The sequence below is a fragment of the Protopterus annectens genome, chromosome 12.part0 (assembly GCF_019279795.1).
Source record: "Protopterus annectens isolate FY-2018-M chromosome 12.part0, PAN1.0, whole genome shotgun sequence".
Lineage (NCBI taxonomy): Eukaryota > Metazoa > Chordata > Ceratodontiformes > Protopteridae > Protopterus > Protopterus annectens.
Window position 1 is genome coordinate 412603566 of NC_056746.1, and position 20760 is coordinate 412624325.

General features: G+C 39.9%; 1 protein-coding gene across 1 annotated transcript in view; it reads right to left on the reverse strand.

Moving 5' to 3' along the window:
* Nucleotides 1–20760, reverse strand: part of LOC122817331 (cytochrome P450 2K4-like) — a 380734-nt gene that overhangs the window by 324390 nt on the left and 35584 nt on the right. Inside the window, exon 2 of the mRNA XM_044090547.1 lies at nt 429–591. Coding sequence (XP_043946482.1) covers nt 429–591 — 163 coding nt within the window. The remainder of the gene's footprint in view (nt 1–428; nt 592–20760) is intronic.

Sequence of the window (20760 nt, forward strand, 5' to 3'; positions counted from 1 at the left end):
GTGGAGTCCAGGACTGGAACTGGTGGATACTGCCCTGTAATTCCACATTGTGTTAATAGAAAATTCATCAGCACAACAGCTTAACTTTAGGAAAATGTCTTACAAAACATTTACTGGATCCTTTTATCTATATTAATGCAATGATCCACTATTAGTGAAGAAAACATAAATGAATTAGAGACATATGCTTTAGTTGATTTGGTTTCTAATGTTGTTTATGTAGTTCCAGAAACTTAACCTGACTAGTACTGCATGTAGTAAACTATAAAGGTAGTTACTGTCTGTAAGTATTTTAGTATAAATTGCCTAAAGTTTGTATACTACTTACATTCCTTAGTTATTATACAATATGACAACAGTAACATCTATTAAGACCAAAATGTAACTGTATGTGATGTCAACGATATGAAGGAAAATGAAGCCCTTACCCTTTCCATTTGTCACTTTCTGGAAACTTTTTAGCATGGGTCTTTCTGCAAACTCATCTGCATGGTTTACTAGGACATCATGTGCTGCCTCATAACCAAGAACCACCATAGATTTTGTTGTGCCAAATGTTAATGTGAAGACATTGCCATATTTCTTGGAGAGCTAGAATAAAACATAAACTTTTGTTTACATAATGAATAACAATTCTGATAAAAATAATTTAGATTCATGTTTAAACATGTTATGTTTCTCTTGGTGAAAAAATAGCAGAAGTTCCCTTTACTTCAGTCAGCAGTATTTTTAGAAGACATACTGTGCCAGTATACATACTACAGTACTGTAGTGCAAACATGAAGCTGTGTCAGTGCAATCCAGTTTATGTGTTGGTCCATTTCATTACAGAGCCCTTCAATTTTTTCTCTCTTTTTGGGAGTGTTTTCTCTTATCTCTGTGTGTGTGCACATGTGCACATGTATGTGGGTGTGTCCCTGTGTATGTATGTATAAACATGTCTTATGCAATAAACATTGATAAAGTCATATACTTACTTGAAAAATCAAATTTGTCACCACATTTCCTCTTTCATCTAAAATATATCACTATCCATATATATTTTTCCTCCCCTGCAGTTCAGTATTCCAAGTTCCAGACTGTAGTCTAGGATCAGTGAGGAAATGAAGGTGCTGGTGAAGTATCATGCTGCATGCTGGGAATTGTGCACTGATACTCTCTTTCCTTCAAGGCAACCTTGGCAGCTTTATGATTGCTGCCCACAGGAGATCAATGTCCTCTTCTGCACATGACCAACATCTTGACTGAGCACCTCACCATTCATGCAGCATGGCGGTGGGAGGACCCATACACTACATATCACAGCAAGCCTTTAGGCTGCTTCCCTCCCTCCCAGATGACATTGGCCAGCTAGTCACATTCTCTTTCTGTGGCCCCCTACAATGCCCATGCTGCTAATTGAACATGGGCCATCTGGGACACACTAAGAAATGCATCTCTCTGTGCCACAAGGCCATCTTTGTGTTCCATGTTTTGGCAACATTGGGTGAGACTGGGATGAAGAAATTGATATTTTCCCCCACTGTTACTTGATCTTGAAGACAGCATATATAAAACCATGATAAATGCAGGATGCAGGGCCTCATATGTGGGGATAAAACAATGAATTATTGTTTTTGAAGGTAACATTCATTTTGATGGTTTTCATTCCACTATACTAAAAGCGTGATGTAGGGCAGATTGATTATTCAGTATAGACCCCAACCAGGGGTTTCATGCCTAGTGCAGAGTGCCTACTACAGGTGCAGCTCATAGTGTGATGCAGCCCAAGGTTCATTATCAATTAACTAGGTAGAAATTTGCAGCTTCGTCTAGTTCTAATTATTGAAACCCATTCATGCTATTTCCAGGACATGTGGTGATGAGAAGAAGTCTAAGATGTAGCTAGGAATGTGATGTAGAAACTACTTGAGCATAGAGAATGCAACATGTATTAATATGCGCAACTTAGGAAAAGAAGCCCAGAACTTTAAAAGGAGCATCACAATGGCCAAATCTGTTTTTTGATTATATAAAGGGGTGGAAATGGATGTATAAAATAGTGCAACCACAGGAGAATATGAAAGGAAAACAGGTAAGGTAAGAGTGGGAGTGGGGGAGAGGGAGGGAGTTTTTTTTTTTTTTTTTGTGTGGAACAAGTACATTTATTTTTGAAAAAGAGAAGCTGAGGAAGGATGTAAGAGAAAATAAGGGTATAGTAAGAAGATGAGGGTCAGTAGCAGAATAAGAAACACAAACATATAAAACTAGACAAAGACTGACAGAGTAGGCGTAGCCTCCCTGAGTGTTGGGGAGACAGTGGACTGAGAGACACAAACAAAGGGAAGACACTGCACAGCAAACAGGGGAGGCCATTAGCACACAAAGGAGAGGAACACTGGAAGTGGGGTTAGGGTGGATATGCCCTTATATATCACACTGTCCATGAGATACCTAATGGGAGGCCAGACAGCAGCATGAGCACCTTTGCCTTGGGCCCTGCCAGAGGTATTATTGGCAGGTTGAGCTGTGGTCAGTGCAGGCTTCCAGACATTGTTTTATCAGATCTCCCACCACCCCCACCACCATCTCCCTGCATGTGAAATATCTGTGATCTTTGGCAGTGCCACTGGAGGGTGCTGCAGTGCTCCTAGCTGATGAAGCAGCATCAGAGGCAGGAGAGGTGGCCTCCTGGCTGCCTCCCACTGCAACTATTGTGGAGGTGGACTGCGATATAAGTGGGGTACATGCAGAGGATGGCTGAACCTGTTGGGGAACTGCAGACCTTGGCCACAAAGCTGGCACTGCTATGGCAGCTTCTGTACAAAATGAAAACAGAAATAGAGGGAAATAAATTATCAAACAAAATAATTATTAAAGAAAGGCTAGTGACAAGGGGAAAGTAGTAGAGAGGAAGAGACAGAGAGAGAAAAGCATTTACGTCCCATATGCATACATTATATATGAAACATGGTTAATGAATTGCTACACACTACTACATCAGTCTAGTTATATATTTCTGCAATCTGACTAACTGCTGGAATGTAAGCTATAGATGTGCTATCTGAAATGGGGGTCAGAGGTAGAAGTCCTGATGTATGCAGATACAGCTGTGTAATGTGTGAAAGAATACTGATGTGCTTACTGACTGCAGTTGTAACATGGTGAGCCTGTGTGCCTCTGCCATGCACTACTTCTTCTTCTGTTGTCAAAGTCTAGTAGGCATGCAGCAACCTGTATAATGCTATTGCTCCTATTCAGAATATCATCAAATGTACAATAGATATAAATGACCCTGTAGCTTAGGTTATAGAGTACTAGCTTAGTAGACCAGGGGTGAAGAGTTCAAATCTCATTAAGGCCTCTATATGTCAGTGTCGCATTGGGGACATAGTAGTGAGCATAGCTGTCTTCAAGCACATAACTTGGTCTTGATTTTCAGCCAATGCAAGAAATCTGCACTTTTAGACATTTGTCTCAATAGTGCAATAGAGAGACAAAAATGGGGTGGTCATTTTAACTTGGAATGGCAACTTTGGTTAGGCTATGGGTTGTACTTTGGATGGTCTAGTGTTCAGTCCCATGTGACTACCAATAAATTATCCCCAAGTATAATTTTGACCAATGGACAGGAAATTGGAAATTCATACAGGGTCTGGCCCCCATCTCTTTGATAGACAAAGGCAGACAGTAGTTATGCCCAAAGTAACATACCCTCCCCAGTCTTTAGAAACTTTCTAGCATCTCCCTCTTAATACATGCCTATGATACAAAGGGATACAATTGGGCAGGCTTGCGTAGCTAGGCTTTTAAAAGGCCCTGGTGATTGATAACCTACTATGAACCTATGAACCCTGTATACCTTAACATAGATGGCTTTACCTATACATGGTCAGACATGTGCATGATGCTGGAAGAGAGCTAATACACTAATACAGTCTTAGACAATTGTAAATACAGTAAAGAAATGAAATAATATGTACCCTTGCACCTAGAAGGTCTTTCAATTCTCCTCCAATGCAAAAGACTAGTCTCCTGTATAACCTTCTGAGCTAGAAAAAATAATTTACATGCCTAAAACACGTGCATTTATTAAGCAGACAACCAACTTTGTGCAGAATATGCAGATAATTACTTAGTCCTCTCCTTCTCACCAGCTAAGAAGGTCTGGATGGCACCTCCTCAGGTCAATGTAGTAGTAAGTGCACTGCTTACAAGAGCAGCATATTGCAGCAGCATCAGGCACCTCTCTGGCAAGACTGTGCCAGGCATCCACGTCATACTGCGGACCCTCATATGAGTCCCCAGTCAGATGTTCCCAGTGACCTCTGTGCAGCAAATAAAGGAACATTTTGCTTTCCTTGTTGCACCACCAGACAGCCCAGCCACAATCAGGGCCCTTGGAAGCCTTGGGCATTCAGCAAGTCTCATTCTAGAAAACTATGGCAGTCCTCTCACATTATACTGAATATTGCAGAATGTGAAGCATAACATGGGGCATCTTAACATAACCTTTTACAGTGTGACCATTGTGTATTTCACAAAAAACTGGTGTAGCAGGGTGGTGTTAAGATGCCAAACATGGCATGAAATATGTGTACTGGATGCATACAGTCCAAGTTGCTCTCTTTAGTGCCTCCACTGGCTACAAAAGTAACATGTTTCAGCATGTCCCTGTCAAAGTTGTAGACCCCACACACACACACACACACACACACACACACACACACACACACACACAAACACACACACACACACACACACACACACACAAATACACACACACCCATGCTCAGTGTGCTATGCAGATGCTCATTCAAGTGCACATGACCAATATAGCCATTTAGCTTGGGCTTGGTTCACAAGTGCAGCATGCAGAAACAGCTGTTCAGTAAGATTCATCAGGTGGTGCCCAGTTAGTATAGCTGCTGTTCTCAAAGCCTCTAGTTTACACATTATAAATGCCTGTGGCCATCATAAGCCTCATTATGTTAAGGAAGATTACATTGTAGCAATCTCACAGGCTGCAGAAACATTCTTTAGAGTAGCTACACTTCTTTATGACCTGAGCTTTAATTTCAAAAGTTTTACTTACTTGTTCCCGCCACCTAAACTGTTCATGCAAAACTGTATAGTCAAGATGATTACTGAAATGATTGTTAATGCTTGTTAAGTTACAACTGCATTCAAATAAAGTAATGTAATATGTGTCAAGCAGAAAGGGGTTACTTAGGGCCAAATGGTTGCAAGTGCACAAGCACTTCGGTAGTGAAATTCCACAGCATATATGTTGTTATCATGTCATGTTGCCTTTTCAACACTAAACATGGTACAAATGCAATTATACACCAGCATTAGGAAGCACAGGTGAGCAGCAACTCTGGGGGAAATTGTACTGTGGAAGGTTATATAATTTGACTGCTTGACGGTACCTGCATTACAGATTGTTGTGTATTCCACTGGCTGCATCACACCTGTAGGACACAAAGACATAGTAGTTATGTGCACCTCCGTGACACCCTGCTGCTGAAACACAGCTTTCCCCTGTTAAACTCCTGTTAACCTGTATTTTAGCACATACCTGGTTTTATCTGTACCTTTACTGTATACTATACTGTATATTATAATATGCTAATTATTATTATATCTCATTTTTACATTTTTTTTTCTTTTTTTTTTCCCCTCTTTTGCACAATGTTAAGTTCTTATATATTTAATGTACTTTAATCTTAAATGTATTTCTGGAGCTTTTCTTCTTGGGTCTCCACTGAAAATGGGCCAATGGCTCAGTTGGACTAACCTGGTTAACAAATGGCAAATAAAATAATAATGAAATAAATAAATAAAGGAGGTACCAGAACTGTCAATGAAGGTAATCTGACCTTACATGTATTATGTCTGTTTCTGAAAGCATTGTATCTATCTGTGTAGCCATCTATACATACAGCCCTATGCTGTCAGAGGCAGTCCATATGAAAGGTCAGCATAATCAGCTGTAGGCTTAACTTGTCATGTATGCTTTACCACCTTTTTATTTTAGGGGGCACAATGTGCTATGCATATATGAACAGTGTTTATGGTATGTAGATCTGTGTGCTACATACCACAGATATATATATATATATGTATTGGGGCACATAGGATAGTAGATTGTATGATGGTCAGAGCATGAAATGCATTGATGTGCTTACCATCACAGAAGTTATTTTCTTATGCAATATGATACTTACAAAATGCAAGCAATGGAAATGCAAGTTCTCCAATACAGAGCATAAGATTTTGCTGCAGTCCCTCTATCTCTACAGTCAGCAATTGATTGGCCATGATTAATCTGTCCAGTCATACCATGACCATGCCCAGACAGGATGAGGTGAATGACATAAATACTGTCAGTGGCCAAGGTAGAAACTATGAACAGGTCAGATGTTGGGTCGCCAACATGATAAATGCTGTCAAGGAGTGTGCTCCCCATGGGGCACAGAAACATAGGGCAATGGGAGGTGGTCAACCAGCTGAACCACCATTAATATAGATAGAATTCCTTGCCTTACTGCATGGAGATCTGGCTTCTCAACAGGTCATGGAGGAGTAATGGACATATGAGCAGAAATAGGCCAGTCTCTGAAAATCTTTGTTGGAGATGTCTCAGGTGTGTATACATTTTATTTATTAGGTAACTGTATCAGCATAAATGTGCATTGTATTGAGGATTAAGTTTCTCTTTATAACTACATCACTACATCAGGGTTTCAGACTGCAAGCCCACCAGTACAAGGTAAAGAAACTATTACTATGGCCTCTCTGTATACTCAGTAATCATCCACTTAGCAGCACTTTTGGGTTCCTGCAACTTACTGCACATGTCAGTCATAGATGAGGTGGGTAAATTGCACACTACAAGTGAACAAAGACACTTTGCATACATGGCTGCCTCACTGTTGCATCCACCCCTGGCCATGACAACTCACATGGACATGGACTACACTTTTCTGGCTCAACCATTGCCTCCACTTTTGGTCATGGACACTCATATGAATGTGGACAACACTCTTCTGCTTTCATTACTACCTCCACCCTTGACTACAGAAGGTTCCTTTGATGTGCACAACATTTATTCAGCTCCACTGTGGGCTCACCCAACAAATCACAGTCAGGGTCCAAGAGTTCCACAGCAGCTCTGTGACCAGTAGATGGCTCTGAATGACACATACCCCTTTGTAAACAGACAGCCAACCAGTTGCAGCAACAACACAGGAGCAAACACAACCACAATCCCATAAATGGTGCCCACACACTATGGCTTCCCCTGAAGCACATGCTTCCACACTTGCTTCTGCAAGAACAGCTAGTGCATCTGGCCAGCACTCCACTACTGGAAGCTCTACACCACTACCTGATGACATTGCCTCTCTCACTCACACCCCACAGCATCCTTGTCATGTGCAGGCTTACTGGAGAAACCACCTATGATCCCTTCACATGTGATTGTGTTGTTGCCCCATGCCACTGTACCCCATTCTGAGAAGTGATGATGACTGTAGCCTTCCCACACTCTGGCTCATGTTTCTAAGTCATATCTGATGCTAAGGGGGGGGGGGTAGTCTGTCCACTGTACTGCATAGCCTGAGTTATGTAAATGCCTGCGTCTTTTTTGTTTTGAGTTTGTCCTAACATGACACATAGTTATAAACCAGATGCTGCATCCTTGCCAGTGCCACAACATATTTTGCCTATCTCAGCTTCCCAAGGGAGCCTGCCACAACCATGTGTTCCAATGATTTCTCACCTGGCTCTTCCTCCACTGCTGTGACACCAATGTTAGACTGCGCTATAGTCTCCCCTTGCTGTAATTTTTTTTTATGTAGCATTGCATACAGCACAAACAAATATGCTGCACAGCTTGTGAGTGTACTTCATTGTACCACTAGATGTCCTCAGGCAGCAAAAGCAAGAATTAAGCAGTCTAACAAGCATTGAATGCCATTCTATAATTAGCCCGTGTAGTGTTGTATACCCCCTCCATCTCTGTCTGGGTGAAAAAGGCAGATAACATCTGCCATGGATTCAAGGTATTATGTGACATTACCTGTAACACACAATGGCAAACATGATTATGAGCAATCTGCTCTGTATCATCTTGCCACTGTATCGTCATGGGCTATGCTGTTGATAATGTGTGTACCTACCAACAAGATGACTCTGTAGAAAGTCTACCTGCATGCAGTGCTGGTGCAGGTCAACTATATGCCAGATATGGGAATCAAGGGAACTAACAGAATGTGCACAGACACATTGCATATAATAATAAGTGCACTGCACACCATTTGGCAAGTCTTTTTGTTGGTATACCACATGTCAAATAGCCCAGACTGGATCTTGATGGCAATGTATGTACAGTCAATGCCCCATACACCATCAGGGAAAAGGGCTATCTCATATAATGACCATAATTTGGTGGTTCTCCCCTCTGGTGTCTGTGGGAACCACATCTCCTTCTTCCACATACATCAACATTGCATCTATGAAGTGAAACAGGATTTGGGAGGACAATGCCTGCAAAACTCTTAGCGTGTCACTAGTTGGACATTGGACAGCCTCCATAGCAACAGTGTTTAATGGTACACAAACATTCATTGTCCACTGAGATGGGCATGGCATGCATTCCCTTTATGACAGGTGAGGATAGCAGCATTCAGCCAATTTTCATTTGATGTCTCTGTCCACACAACAGCAGCCAGTTATGTTCTGGTTATGCAGTTGATGGTATGTCAGCCACTGATGTATCCTTCTGTGGCATGGAGGGTTGCAGCATGCAGTATCAGAGTCACTGGTTTCCAGAGTGGCCACTAATAAATTCTGAGAGGCTAAAGTAGATGCTGCTTGCATCATTGTGCAGGTTATTATTCTGTTCACCAAGAAACGGTGATGTAGAGAAAAGCTAATAATCACTGCTTGTTGAGCTGTTTTTGTATATTTTTGAATTGTGCCCCCATTTACATACACAGTAGCTCTCATTAAGATACTGACACTCATTCTCGTGCCATTATGTGGTCATTTGCATGTGATGCATACTGCATTATTTTTCCTAGAATCATACTCACACTTTGTGTGCACTTGAATCAACCCTTCCTATGTGCTATTTCACTTAACACAGTGTGTTAGTTGTTTCTGAATACCATCCATGGGGCAAATAAAAGTATATAAACATAGTATGCATAGCATCAACCTAACTATACATCAGTAGTATAGTTAGGGTAGGGCAAAAGGGGCAGCTACCCCAGGAGCATGGTGTTAGTAGCCATGATCAGGAGATGTCGACTGAATGGTGGCGCAGTACCAGTAATTATTTTTGTACTCTCATTTCCGACCACTGGGAGAGTAATTAATTTTTATACTGCTTCTAAGGTCTGGCCTGTAGTACATGTGTGTTGGTATGTGGTATAAGTTGTAGCGAGTCAAATGGCCAGCCATATCTGAATAGTACTGGGTGTTAAATGAGCCAGCTACAGTTCTGATATATATATTTGCATAATTATGCTTTTTCATCTTATTACATACTCTAAGAGTTTCACAAACTAGACAATCTACATCAGCTGTACAGACTTACTATTTTTTGTACACATATCATGTTTAATGTACATTGCCGATTATGCTGCATAGGTAATACAGGCTTTTTATTTTTCCTGTTGGTAGTTTGCCCACTAGTGCATGTACTTTATATGTTTTTCTAGAATATTCTGAGAAGATATTGTAAACTGTAAACTATGTTAAGGTTTGTCAATTTTTTGTAAGTTAATGTGTGTCAGTATACTGTCCGTCAGCCTTTGGTCTAGGCCATGATTGAAAATGGTCCTTAGACTAGTTTACTTACCCATCTAACAAAGATAATTAAGGACAGAAGTAAATAAATGAACAAATGCATTTTGCATACACCTAGAAAAGTATCTGTGAATAAAATAACATTCATTTCATAGATATTGTGTGGTTGGTGAAATTATACTTATCACAAGATACTGTCTTTAAGTTTTAAAGTTTTCTGCATTTGAATAAAGTTGGTGCTGCTTATGCAAATGAAAGAGTTCATGTGAGGTCCAAAAGTAATGATGGTAAATAAATACATGATGACCCAGATAGTTTGTAGATAAATCCTCTGTGAAATACTGTATAAGGATGTGCGTTTTTATCTCATTTTATTTTTGCTGACTCCATTATTCCAACTAGTCATTAGACTTATTTTAATGAGAGACCCTAGGTGGTCTTTATATTGACTAGAGAGATTTCAACCAGTAAATTCCCTTTCTGTTTCTGCTAAGAGCTGTGGGGTCTTTTGCATCCACATCAGCTACCACCAGTTCAGTCAGGTGGAGTTATGTTTAACAAATCATTGACATTACAAAACTACAGGAGTGCAGTACCACCTTACCCTGCACTACTTTGTCAATATTAGAACTTTAATTCATACACTTAGTGGGAGTTTAGAACCCACAGCCTTCTGACCTTCTAGGCATCAAAGAGGAGTATGGCATTCTATAGTCACATAGCATCTCAGATAGATAACATCATTTATGATGAATCTGAATTGTTGGCTCTGTGCTTGTTGTTTATACAGTGATTGTTCAAAGCACATGAACAGGCCATCTTGAATTAGCTGAAGCCTTTCTTTACCTTGGCTAGATGGTATTAATTGGCTGCAGGCTAGTGGGGGATGGTTCTTTTGTGTTTTTGTAAAAAAAAAAAAAAAAAAAAAAAAGTTCTTCTGGTATTTAAGCCCTAACTTTCAGAGAGTTTCTGTCTATACACACTGAGCAGAGTGGATGAGAGGTGCTGACTCCAACTCTTAGCTGAGATATATAAGTATCCTGTTTTTTTTTATTACTTATTGTTTCTAGCAATTTATATATAGCACTTTTATTGTAATCTGCATAGGTAACTGATTTGTTTGCAGTTAAAAGCATTCTGTATGTTTACAAATCTTTATCTGTTTAAAAACTTTCATTTTGTGGCTTTCTGTAGTGCTTTGTAGGCTAATAACTTTAGTGTCCCCACCCGCCCTCCTTGTTGGTGTCTTGGTGTTATACTTGGTGGCTTTGCAGTTGCCCACCCCTACTGTAGATCTGATCTGGGACACTCCTCCCAGTCTAGTGTCATTAGCTCTTTCTACCTAATACAGAGAGAACATTAAAAAAAAATAATAATAATAATTTTTTTGCCTGAATTTCCTTATGTTCTGACTGCGCTTCTCAAACATTTTGGAAATATAGAGTGTATTTTAGAGCATTTATTAAAACTGTAATTGCCTTAATATTGCTACAACTCAAGTGCTCTAGGTTGCACTGCATCTGAAGTGTTTGTGTGTTTTAGCTGCGTTTCTGTATATATAGACTTCTTTGTATTTGTAGACTAGCTACTTATTCTGCTGTGTTACTGCCTCTTAAATTGTTTTCCAGTTGTGCACTTGCCTTGCTTCATTGAAAAAGTTTTAAATTGCTAATTTTGTAGAGTTTTAATTGCATTTACTGTTTAGGACTACACACTCAAGTGTGTTAGCCTTTTCTGTGTTTATTTACTGTATTATTGCATTGTTTAGCCTGTTTCAACAAAAAATATATATACTATCTTGTTTGCTTGTTTCCCACCTTTTCTAGCCAGTCCATATCCCAGGCTTTGCTTGTCTCAGGACTTTATTTTCTGTGCTCAGAGCTATCCAGACCTTGCTGTGGTAGAGGGAAGTTCTACTGCCTATCAGTGGGACTGGTGAGCATTGTACTGCCTATCTAACGCTAGAGGAGTAGTTTCCAGCTCTGAAATTGTAATTTTATTAGCCTTTTGGGGCTGATTTCTATCCCTTTCAACTTTCTGGCTTAAAAACGCATGTGTTTGCACATTTTTCACATCGTGCAGCACTGCAAGGCTACAGTTAAAGTATTCCAGGTGCCAGAAAGTCTGCTCTTCAAATTTTCCCTTAAAACTAGCTGGTTTCTCAGTAGTAGCACTAAAAACCGAACCCCTGTGACTAGCACTTGCTCTAGAACCTGCTGGAAAGCACTAGGAAGCCTGAAACTGATACAAGCACTCAGCTCTCCTTGTCAATAAGGAGAAATTAATCATAGGCACTAAACAGCCTACAACTGCAAAGTACCTTGCAAAGGTAAGGGAAAACAGCTCTTAAACTTTACAAAAAAGCACCTGAACAAGCATGTCCAATGGTCAGCTTCCGGTGATTTCTCCTGTCCACCTGGTGAATTTGGGCATACTGGGGCAATGTGGCAACTGCCTCATGTACACAGACAATCCTCTCCTCCTATCACCCAACACTACAACATGCAAGAGATGCACTTACATAGCCAAACTGGAAGCAAAGCTCTCTCCGGTCAAGATTGTGCTAGACAGTCAAGAGGAGAATGCTAATACCTGCATTACACCTCTAGCAACTCATAGCCCTTCAAAACCCACACCATCAACACTCACACATAGCAACACTAAACCCACATAAGCGGAGGCCCTTAACATTAACCTGCCCAAGCAACAAGGACCTCCGAAGCCGAAACTCAAACAAACACCAGACAAAACCAAAGTGACACATAGCTCACAACACCAGTGTGCCACCCAACAACAGCCCCTAAGGCAAGACAGTGTACCCAACACTTTAGTCATAGGTGACTCTATAGTCAGGCACACTGATGTCCCACTCACCAGGCTGAACAAGGAGAAAATTACAGTCAGCTGCCTGTCAGATGCCAGGATCCGCCACATAATGCATGCACTCAAGTCACTCCACAACAAGTACAAATATGACTCTGTCATTGTCCATGCTGGAGTGAATGACTTGAGATGTACCTCCCTGGACTACATGAAGAGAGACATGGAAGAGCTCTTGGATCATGTGACCCAGGCAGGTATGACCCTAGCCCTGAGTAGCATCCTGCCTTCAACCAGAATGATACCACAGTATAAGGACAAAATGATTGACTTCAACAATTGGCTAAGCTTCTGGTGTCATTCAAAGGGGATCCAGTATTTGTCTGCCTAGGAAGACATGATCGACAAACCATGATGCTTTGCCAGAGATGGTCTGCACCTGTCACCCCTGGGATTCAGGTTACTTGGCTAAAGCTCTTGCCACCCCTATAGTGCCTTTTTTAGGCAAGGTTCAAAGGATAAAACCACCACCATAACAGATACAAGCATGCAAAATCTGAAGGTAATGCTACTCAATGCTAGAAGTCTAAACCTCAAAATGCACTCTCTCGAGGCACTCCTAAAAATGGAGAACATCGATATCTGTGCAGTGACTGAGACCTGGTTCAAGGCTCCAGAGAGCACCCCTGCAATATCAGGCTACAATTCTTACCACACTTTTCGGCCACAAAACCAAGACTGAAACACTAAAGGTGGAGGAGTGTCCATATTCACCAAGGATATTCACACCTCCAGGCTAGTTGCCCAACACAATGCATCTGAAATTCTCCAGGTGCAACTAACACTAGGTAAGACTGAAATCCAAATTGTAGCTTGCTACAGATCCCCCACCATACCCCAAGATTCTCACTACACCTTCCTAAACACACTGGAAAATATTGATACAATCAAACACCCTAATACTGGGTGATTTCAACTACCCTGACATTAATTGGGAAAACTACTTAGGTACCAACTCCTTTTCCCAACGGTTCTTGGAATTCATAAATTCCAATACCCTGGATCAACTAATCCATTGTCCCACCAGGGGCTCCAATATCCTAGACCTGGTCATTACCAACATGAGAGATAGATGCTCCACACCAGTGATCACCCCCTCATTGGTCAGGTCTGACCATAAGCAAATCACCCTTGACATCCACATCCCACCCCCACCCCCGAGTAAGGAAACCTCCTTAAAAAACTTCTCCAAAGCCAACTTCATGCTACTGAAGTCAGAAGTGACAAACTTCACGACACCCACGCAGACGGGATCTGGAAGTTCGACTGCAGAATCCTACACTAAGGCACTGTACAAGCACATCCACTCGTGCATGAATCGTGCCATCCCAAATAGAACCAAGATGCTCTTCTCCAAAAAAAGGAAGCCAATCTGGTGGTCCCCTGCTATAAACAAACTATACAACAGAAGGAAGAAACTGTTGCAGAAAAGAGGAAAATCCCAGGATGCAAAAAACTCCCTCACCAGCCTCAGTAAGAAGCTGAGATCCCTCATAAAATCCTCAAAAGCTAGTTACAAAAATAAAATTGCCAAAGATTCCAAAGACACCCACAAGGCATTCTATAGTTATATCAAGAATCTAAATGTAAATGCTCAGATCTGCTCTGAGCTACAACAGTATGGCATTAAATATACTGATCCCAAGGATATTGCCAATATCCTGGCAGATCAATTTAGTGCCAACTTCACCCCTCTCTCACCCCCTAAAGGGCTCATCTCAATACCAAAATATTGCCAAATTCCGATAATCACAGCCACACAGGTAGAAGCAGCACTCTCCAAAGCTAGAAATATGGCATCCATGGGACCAGATGACATCCCAGGCTGTGTACTACATGAACTACAAAATGAACTAGCACCCCACCTAAGTGTCATGTTTAATCATAGCCTCACCTCAGGCTTCGTGCCCACTGAGTGGCGCACAGCTACAGTTATCCTGCTCCACAAGGGGGGATCCGCCTTGGATCCTGGGAACTACTGTCCCATCAGTCTGACAAGCCTGATCTGCAAGGGCATGGAACTCATTATCGTGGAACTTATAAACAGGGACACTGGCAACCTTCAAACACTGGACCCCACCCAGTTTGGGTTTGTGAAGGGCCGATCTTGTCTCCTGAATCTGATTGACTTCTTTGAATCGGTCTCCAGAGTTGTGGACGAGGGTAAGGCGGTCCACACAGCCTATCTGGACCTCGCCAAGGCCTTCAACACCATCGCCCACTCTGGAATCATAGATAAACTTACTAAGCTGGGCATAAATCCCTACATCACTCGATGGGTTGCCAACTGGCTTACTGACAGAACCCAGACTGTAAAAGTAGCCGACTCCAAATCTAACTCCAGACAAGTGACAAGTGGAGTACCTCAGGATTCAGTCCTGAGACCATTTTTGTTTGGCATATACTTCTCTGAAGTACTGGCCAACACTAAGGGACTCTGGCTAACAAAGTTTGCAGATGACTGCAAACTGGGAGCCATTATTGAATCCCCAAATGATGTGCATATTCTACAAAAGGGCCTTAAAGAAACAGATGCCTGGTGCCAGAGCCACGGGCTCAAGCTTAATGCCAAGAAATGTACAGTTATCCCCTTTGGAAAAAAAAACATGTACCCATGAACTACCACATAGGTGGCAGGACACTAAACATCAAAAGTGTGATGAGAGACTTATGGACACAAGTGGACAGTGGTCTCACTTTCGATAAATACATCGCCACAACAGTCAAGAAATCCTTCTATGTGGCACACCTTATCACTAAGGGCTTTTCATCCAGAAAAAAGGAGGTCATTGTCCCACTGTACTCATCCCTCATTAGACCCATTATAGAGTATAATGCCCCATTTGGTATGTACTTCACAAGATATCTACAACAGCTGGAAAGGCCACAGAGATACCTCACTAAAAGAATCACAGGCCTAAAGCAGATACCATATGCTGACCGTCTAAAAAAACTCCAGCTATACTCTGTGGAATATTGGCTAATTCAGAGGTGATCTCTGCTTAACATACAAGGCCATGTCAAACCCTGAGCTGTTGGACATGCTCCACTTAAAGAAATTCCAATCCCTCAGAGCCACATGCTCCAGGGATCTAAACCTTATCATCACAATGAACAAAACATGCTGGAGGGATAGGTTCCTGACCCAGAGACTCCCCATACTCTGGAATAGACTGCCCATACATGTCAGCGGAGCACCTCATTGGCCCTCTTCAAAAGGAACCTTGGATGATTGGATGGGAGATAGGAAATTCAACCCGGGGATCATGTCAGTCGCCCTGCTAGACAGAGGCCCAGGGAAGTAAATATTGTGGGAAGAAATTTCCAGGGAATTGTTATGGCTAAGCTTGCATAGGCCTTAGGACCAATAGCCTAGTACCAACCTACGAACCTATGAACCTATGTCACAGAACCTGTGCATACTTATATCAAATATGTTGACAGATATTTGAGTGTCATGCGGTATGTCAAGTTTAAGTATGATATATCAGTATGGAAATTATATGCTACTTTAGGTGCTGGATATCTGATGGACAGATCTCTTACAAAGTGAACTAGATTTACAAGTTTATGATAAATGCATACAATGACGAAGAAGTGTATGTCACTGGACTTCCAAGATGGTTGCACACTGTGCAACAGCTTAATTTCAGTTCTTCCAGTGTGAAAACAGAAAACCAGAAAAAAAAAGTGAAAGTGAATTTGTCTTTCTGGATAAATGTCAATAACTCGCTAGTAAGTGCACAGCCTGGATGCCAGCAAAAAAAAAAAAAGAAATTCAGTTCAGAAAAGGTGAAAGAAAATCAATCACAAAAGATGAGGAGAAAACACTGGCAGGGTAGAATCCTACTGCTGTTTAGAAAGCAGTGCAAGCTCCAGCTTTGGTGCAAGACATGACTTCTACTAAACCAGGGGAAAAATAAGTCAAATGTGCTCAGGGATGATTAAAATAAATGGAACACTGAAGGAGTATATCAACTTAAATAGCAAAAAGCTGGAAAAAATGGAAGAAACCTAAAACAGATATTCTGATGAGTTGATAAAACTGCAAAAGGTCAAAATGAGTAAAAGACTGACTGAATATGAAACTGCTCAAGAAGAAATATTTCAAAAATGGTAGAATTAGAGGACAGAACATGTACGGAAAACCTGTGATTTTTTGTTGTACCAGAAAAACTGGAAGGAACAGACTTTACTAATTTTATGAAACCACAAATAAGCACCTGGATTGGTATTCCATAGCAATAACTGTTAATGGAAAGGTCGCATTGTGTATATGCTCCAAACCTGGCCATGAGAAAGCAGCCTAAACCTTTAAAAATAACAATGTAATCCTATCAGCAGAAAGAGCTGATTCTAACAAAAATGTGGCAGGAGGACAAAGTATTAAAGGTGGGCGACACTAGAGTATGGAAAATGATTACTCACCATATACTAGGCTGAAGAAGGTGAATTTATTCCAACAATCAGGGAACAGTAGAAGCAGGTGTGAGATTCAAGCTGCTCTATCAAGCTATTTCCTGAATATTTTTCCCTGGAGTGTCAAAATAATTTTTTGATGCAGAATATGCTAAGGAGGAAATAGAAAAATTTGTCCAACAAAAAGTGAGCTACCAAACAGAAGGGATTCTGCTTCTTATTCTTCTGAAAATAAAGCCCATAGACAGACTATGCCAGTGAAGCCTTTACAATTGTTCCAAACAAAAATGCTTGAGAGGCAGAAAGGTTGATTAGAATAACCAGGAGTACATTGGAAATGAACCAGCAATTGGATTTGGGAGATGAAGATAACAAGAAGAAAACCAGCAACTCAGAAATTGATGAATAAATGTGGGATTACAAAACATTCATTACATCTGTGAAATGTGTCGGAACAAAAAAAACTAGAAATAGTGGACTTTCTTGACTTTATTAAACTTGGAGGGGACTCTAAAGCATATGTCCTACTTCATGTCATTAATGTTTGTAAGAACATTTAGGAGAGTAGAGGAGAAGAGGAAGGAAAGAGTTAACTGTAAGTAAAATAAATGTTTGTTCTTAACAGTATTTTTATAATACATGACATATTCTGCATGCTATAACATAAAGCTTTTTCAGTTATTTTTATATGTTTAACAGGGACACTAAAGTAAACAGGTAGCCTCTGTTTTGTCCTTCTTCTTACTTCTTGTTCAGTTTTAAGAATACAGACACTATAGTGTAAAAAGAGAAGAAACCCTGGACAAAAGAGCATGATATAAGAAAAATTGATATGATTTTCTTACTTTTGCATACAGGAATGACTGGATTAAGGCCCTCCTCTTGATTCAATAACAAGTTTTAAGGGGAAGTAAATAAATAAAAGAACACTGAATATAAAGAAAAATTTCCATATAGCACAAAAACAGTGCAATATGTGCTGTGGAATTCAACTGTGTATCTGGTTCTCATGTTTCTATGAAAAGAATCTTATAAGGGATCATAAAAAGAATGCCTCTTTCTTTCAATGACTAGGAGATGATGTTTTTTGAATGCATTCAAGTTGTTTTCTCCATTTGGGAGATGAATAATGATAATACAAAAACAGACAGCACTTAGTGGAAGTAGAAGCACAGGCTGTATCATGTGTCTTAGCGTGGATAACCTTCATTATAGGCTAATTCAAGCTTATGGGCATGGCTGTCAATCTGGGACAATTGTTCCTATTAAGAGGGTTAAACTTCATTGTTTGAAGATGTAGATAGTTTTGTGTGTTAGTATTACATTAATAGGCTGTGGAGGTATCCTGCAGGTATGTTTATTTATTTTTTGTTGTTTGTTTGTTTGTTTCAGGGTTTTCATTAACAAAAAGTTTTGTAAGATGTGATATAGGTTCAAGTGGATATGTTATGAAACAACTGCATAAAAGATCAACCTGCCAAACCTTAGTGTATGCATGTAACACAAAAGCTGAAAGCAGGCATTAAAAAAGCTGTTACACATAAACAGGTGGGAATAATTTATCATAATGATATTTTCAATATTATCTTTAAATATGTGTGCTCTCACAGATATACACAAAAAAGAAAGACTGGACAATTATGATAAAAAATGCAGAGTGCAAATAGTTATGCTACAGGAGGCACATTTAGAAAGAAATGAGCATGTACATTTGATAATAAAAGGATTTCAGGATGGTTATTCAGCATAACATAAAATGGGAATGCTTATATTATTTAAGAGAGAAGCTCCAATAGTAATAGAAGAGGAAAACACAATGATAATGGTGGATTTGTAGTACTAAGGGGCTACTGACAAGAGGGAAGGATTACACTGGCATGTATTTATATTCCACCTAAAACTGCTACAATGGAGCTTAAGAAAATTCTGGGAGAAATAATCAGGTTTCAGCAGGGAATATTACTTATAAGTGAGGACTGGAATTTGATTTGCAACAGTGAGGATGTTTCTGGGGTACTTAAAAGTGAGAATATAACAAAACAGGGTAAATTTATGAAGACATTCATGAAAATACTTGTTATGGAAGATGTGAATTCAGTAGTAGGAGTTCAGAGAGAGAATTTACCCCAAGGTACAAAAACTGTGCTAGGCTAGACAGAAATTATAGTTCATATGAACATGTGTGCTTAATTGAAAGTTTTGATATGCATCCCGTAACTAATTCAGATCACAAACCAATAAAAAAAATAAAATAAAAATGTAGACTGATGAAATAAAAATGAGACATTGGCACTTTCCCACCTATATGTTCCAAACAGAGAAATTTAAGGAATGGGTAGTGGAATTTATTCAGGAGTTATTAGAGAAGATAAAAATTAATTTTGAAAATATAGCTAGGGAGTGGGATAAAATTAAAGTGAAGTTTAAAATAGGGTGAAAATAAAAGAAAAAAGAGCTATGGTTAAGCAGTAACAAAAATTACTTAGAGGCACAGACAAAGGTTAAAATATTGCAGAATAATCTCACAGAACAAGAAGAGGTGCAATTGCAATTAAAGAGAAAATAAGGGACAGCCTCGATAATATGCATAAGTTTAAAAAGATTGCTGTTAAGCAACTGCTTTTTTATAATAACTCCTGAGTAGAAAAAAATGAACACAATAGTTCAAGCAACAGTAAATAGAATGGGTTGTTGCCAAGCTTAGAGCACACATAACAAGAACCAGAGATCCTGTAGAGATATTAGAACTATTTTGTAAATTTCATGAAAATCTGTATAAAGCAGAGGAATGTGAAAATCAAGAAAAAGTACTAATGGAAATGTTTATGGCAAAATTAAATATGCCAAGGTTAGAGGTAGATGAGGCTCAATTACTAACAGTAAGAACAGGAGGGGATGATATAAAAATGGTGACGTATAACCAATCTACAGAAAAGTCCCCAGCAATAGATGGTATTCCTGTGGAAGTGTGGAAGCTATGAGAGAAGAAAGTGATAAATCTCTGGAAAATTTTGTTCAACAGCAATTTAATAGAAGGAGAAGCACCAATATCTTGGATGAAAATGGTGGTGGCTGTAGTACCTAAAGATGGTAAAGATCCATCATTACCAGTTTGATATAGGCCCATTTCGATTCTAAACCATGATAATAAATTGTTTATGCCTATAATGGCTAAAAGAATGATAAAGATGATGCCAAAATTGACAGCTATGGATCAATGTGGTTTTGTGGAGGGGAAGCATACATTTGACATTAGTAGAACAATGATGATCTAGATGGAAGCAGAATGTAAGAAAATGCAACCGCTGTTGGTGGATCATGATGCAGAAAAAGCATTCAACAGAGTAATCTGGGATTTTATGAGTAGGGCAATGGAAGCATTTGCATTTGCATTCTCTGTTAAAATTACAAAGTAGATTAGGGGGATATATGACAGAACCGAGGTGAAACTTAAAGTTGGGAGAGTCCTATCGGATAAGTTATGTTTGAGAAGTGGAACCAGGCAGAGGTGTCCTCCTTCCCCTTTGTTATTTGTGTTATATTTAGAACCACTGACAAAGAAAATAAGGGACTCAGAAATTCAAGGATATAGTCATTATGCTAGTCAAGAAAAGTTAGCTTCTTTGCATATGATATTATTGTATACCTAATAAAACCAGAAAA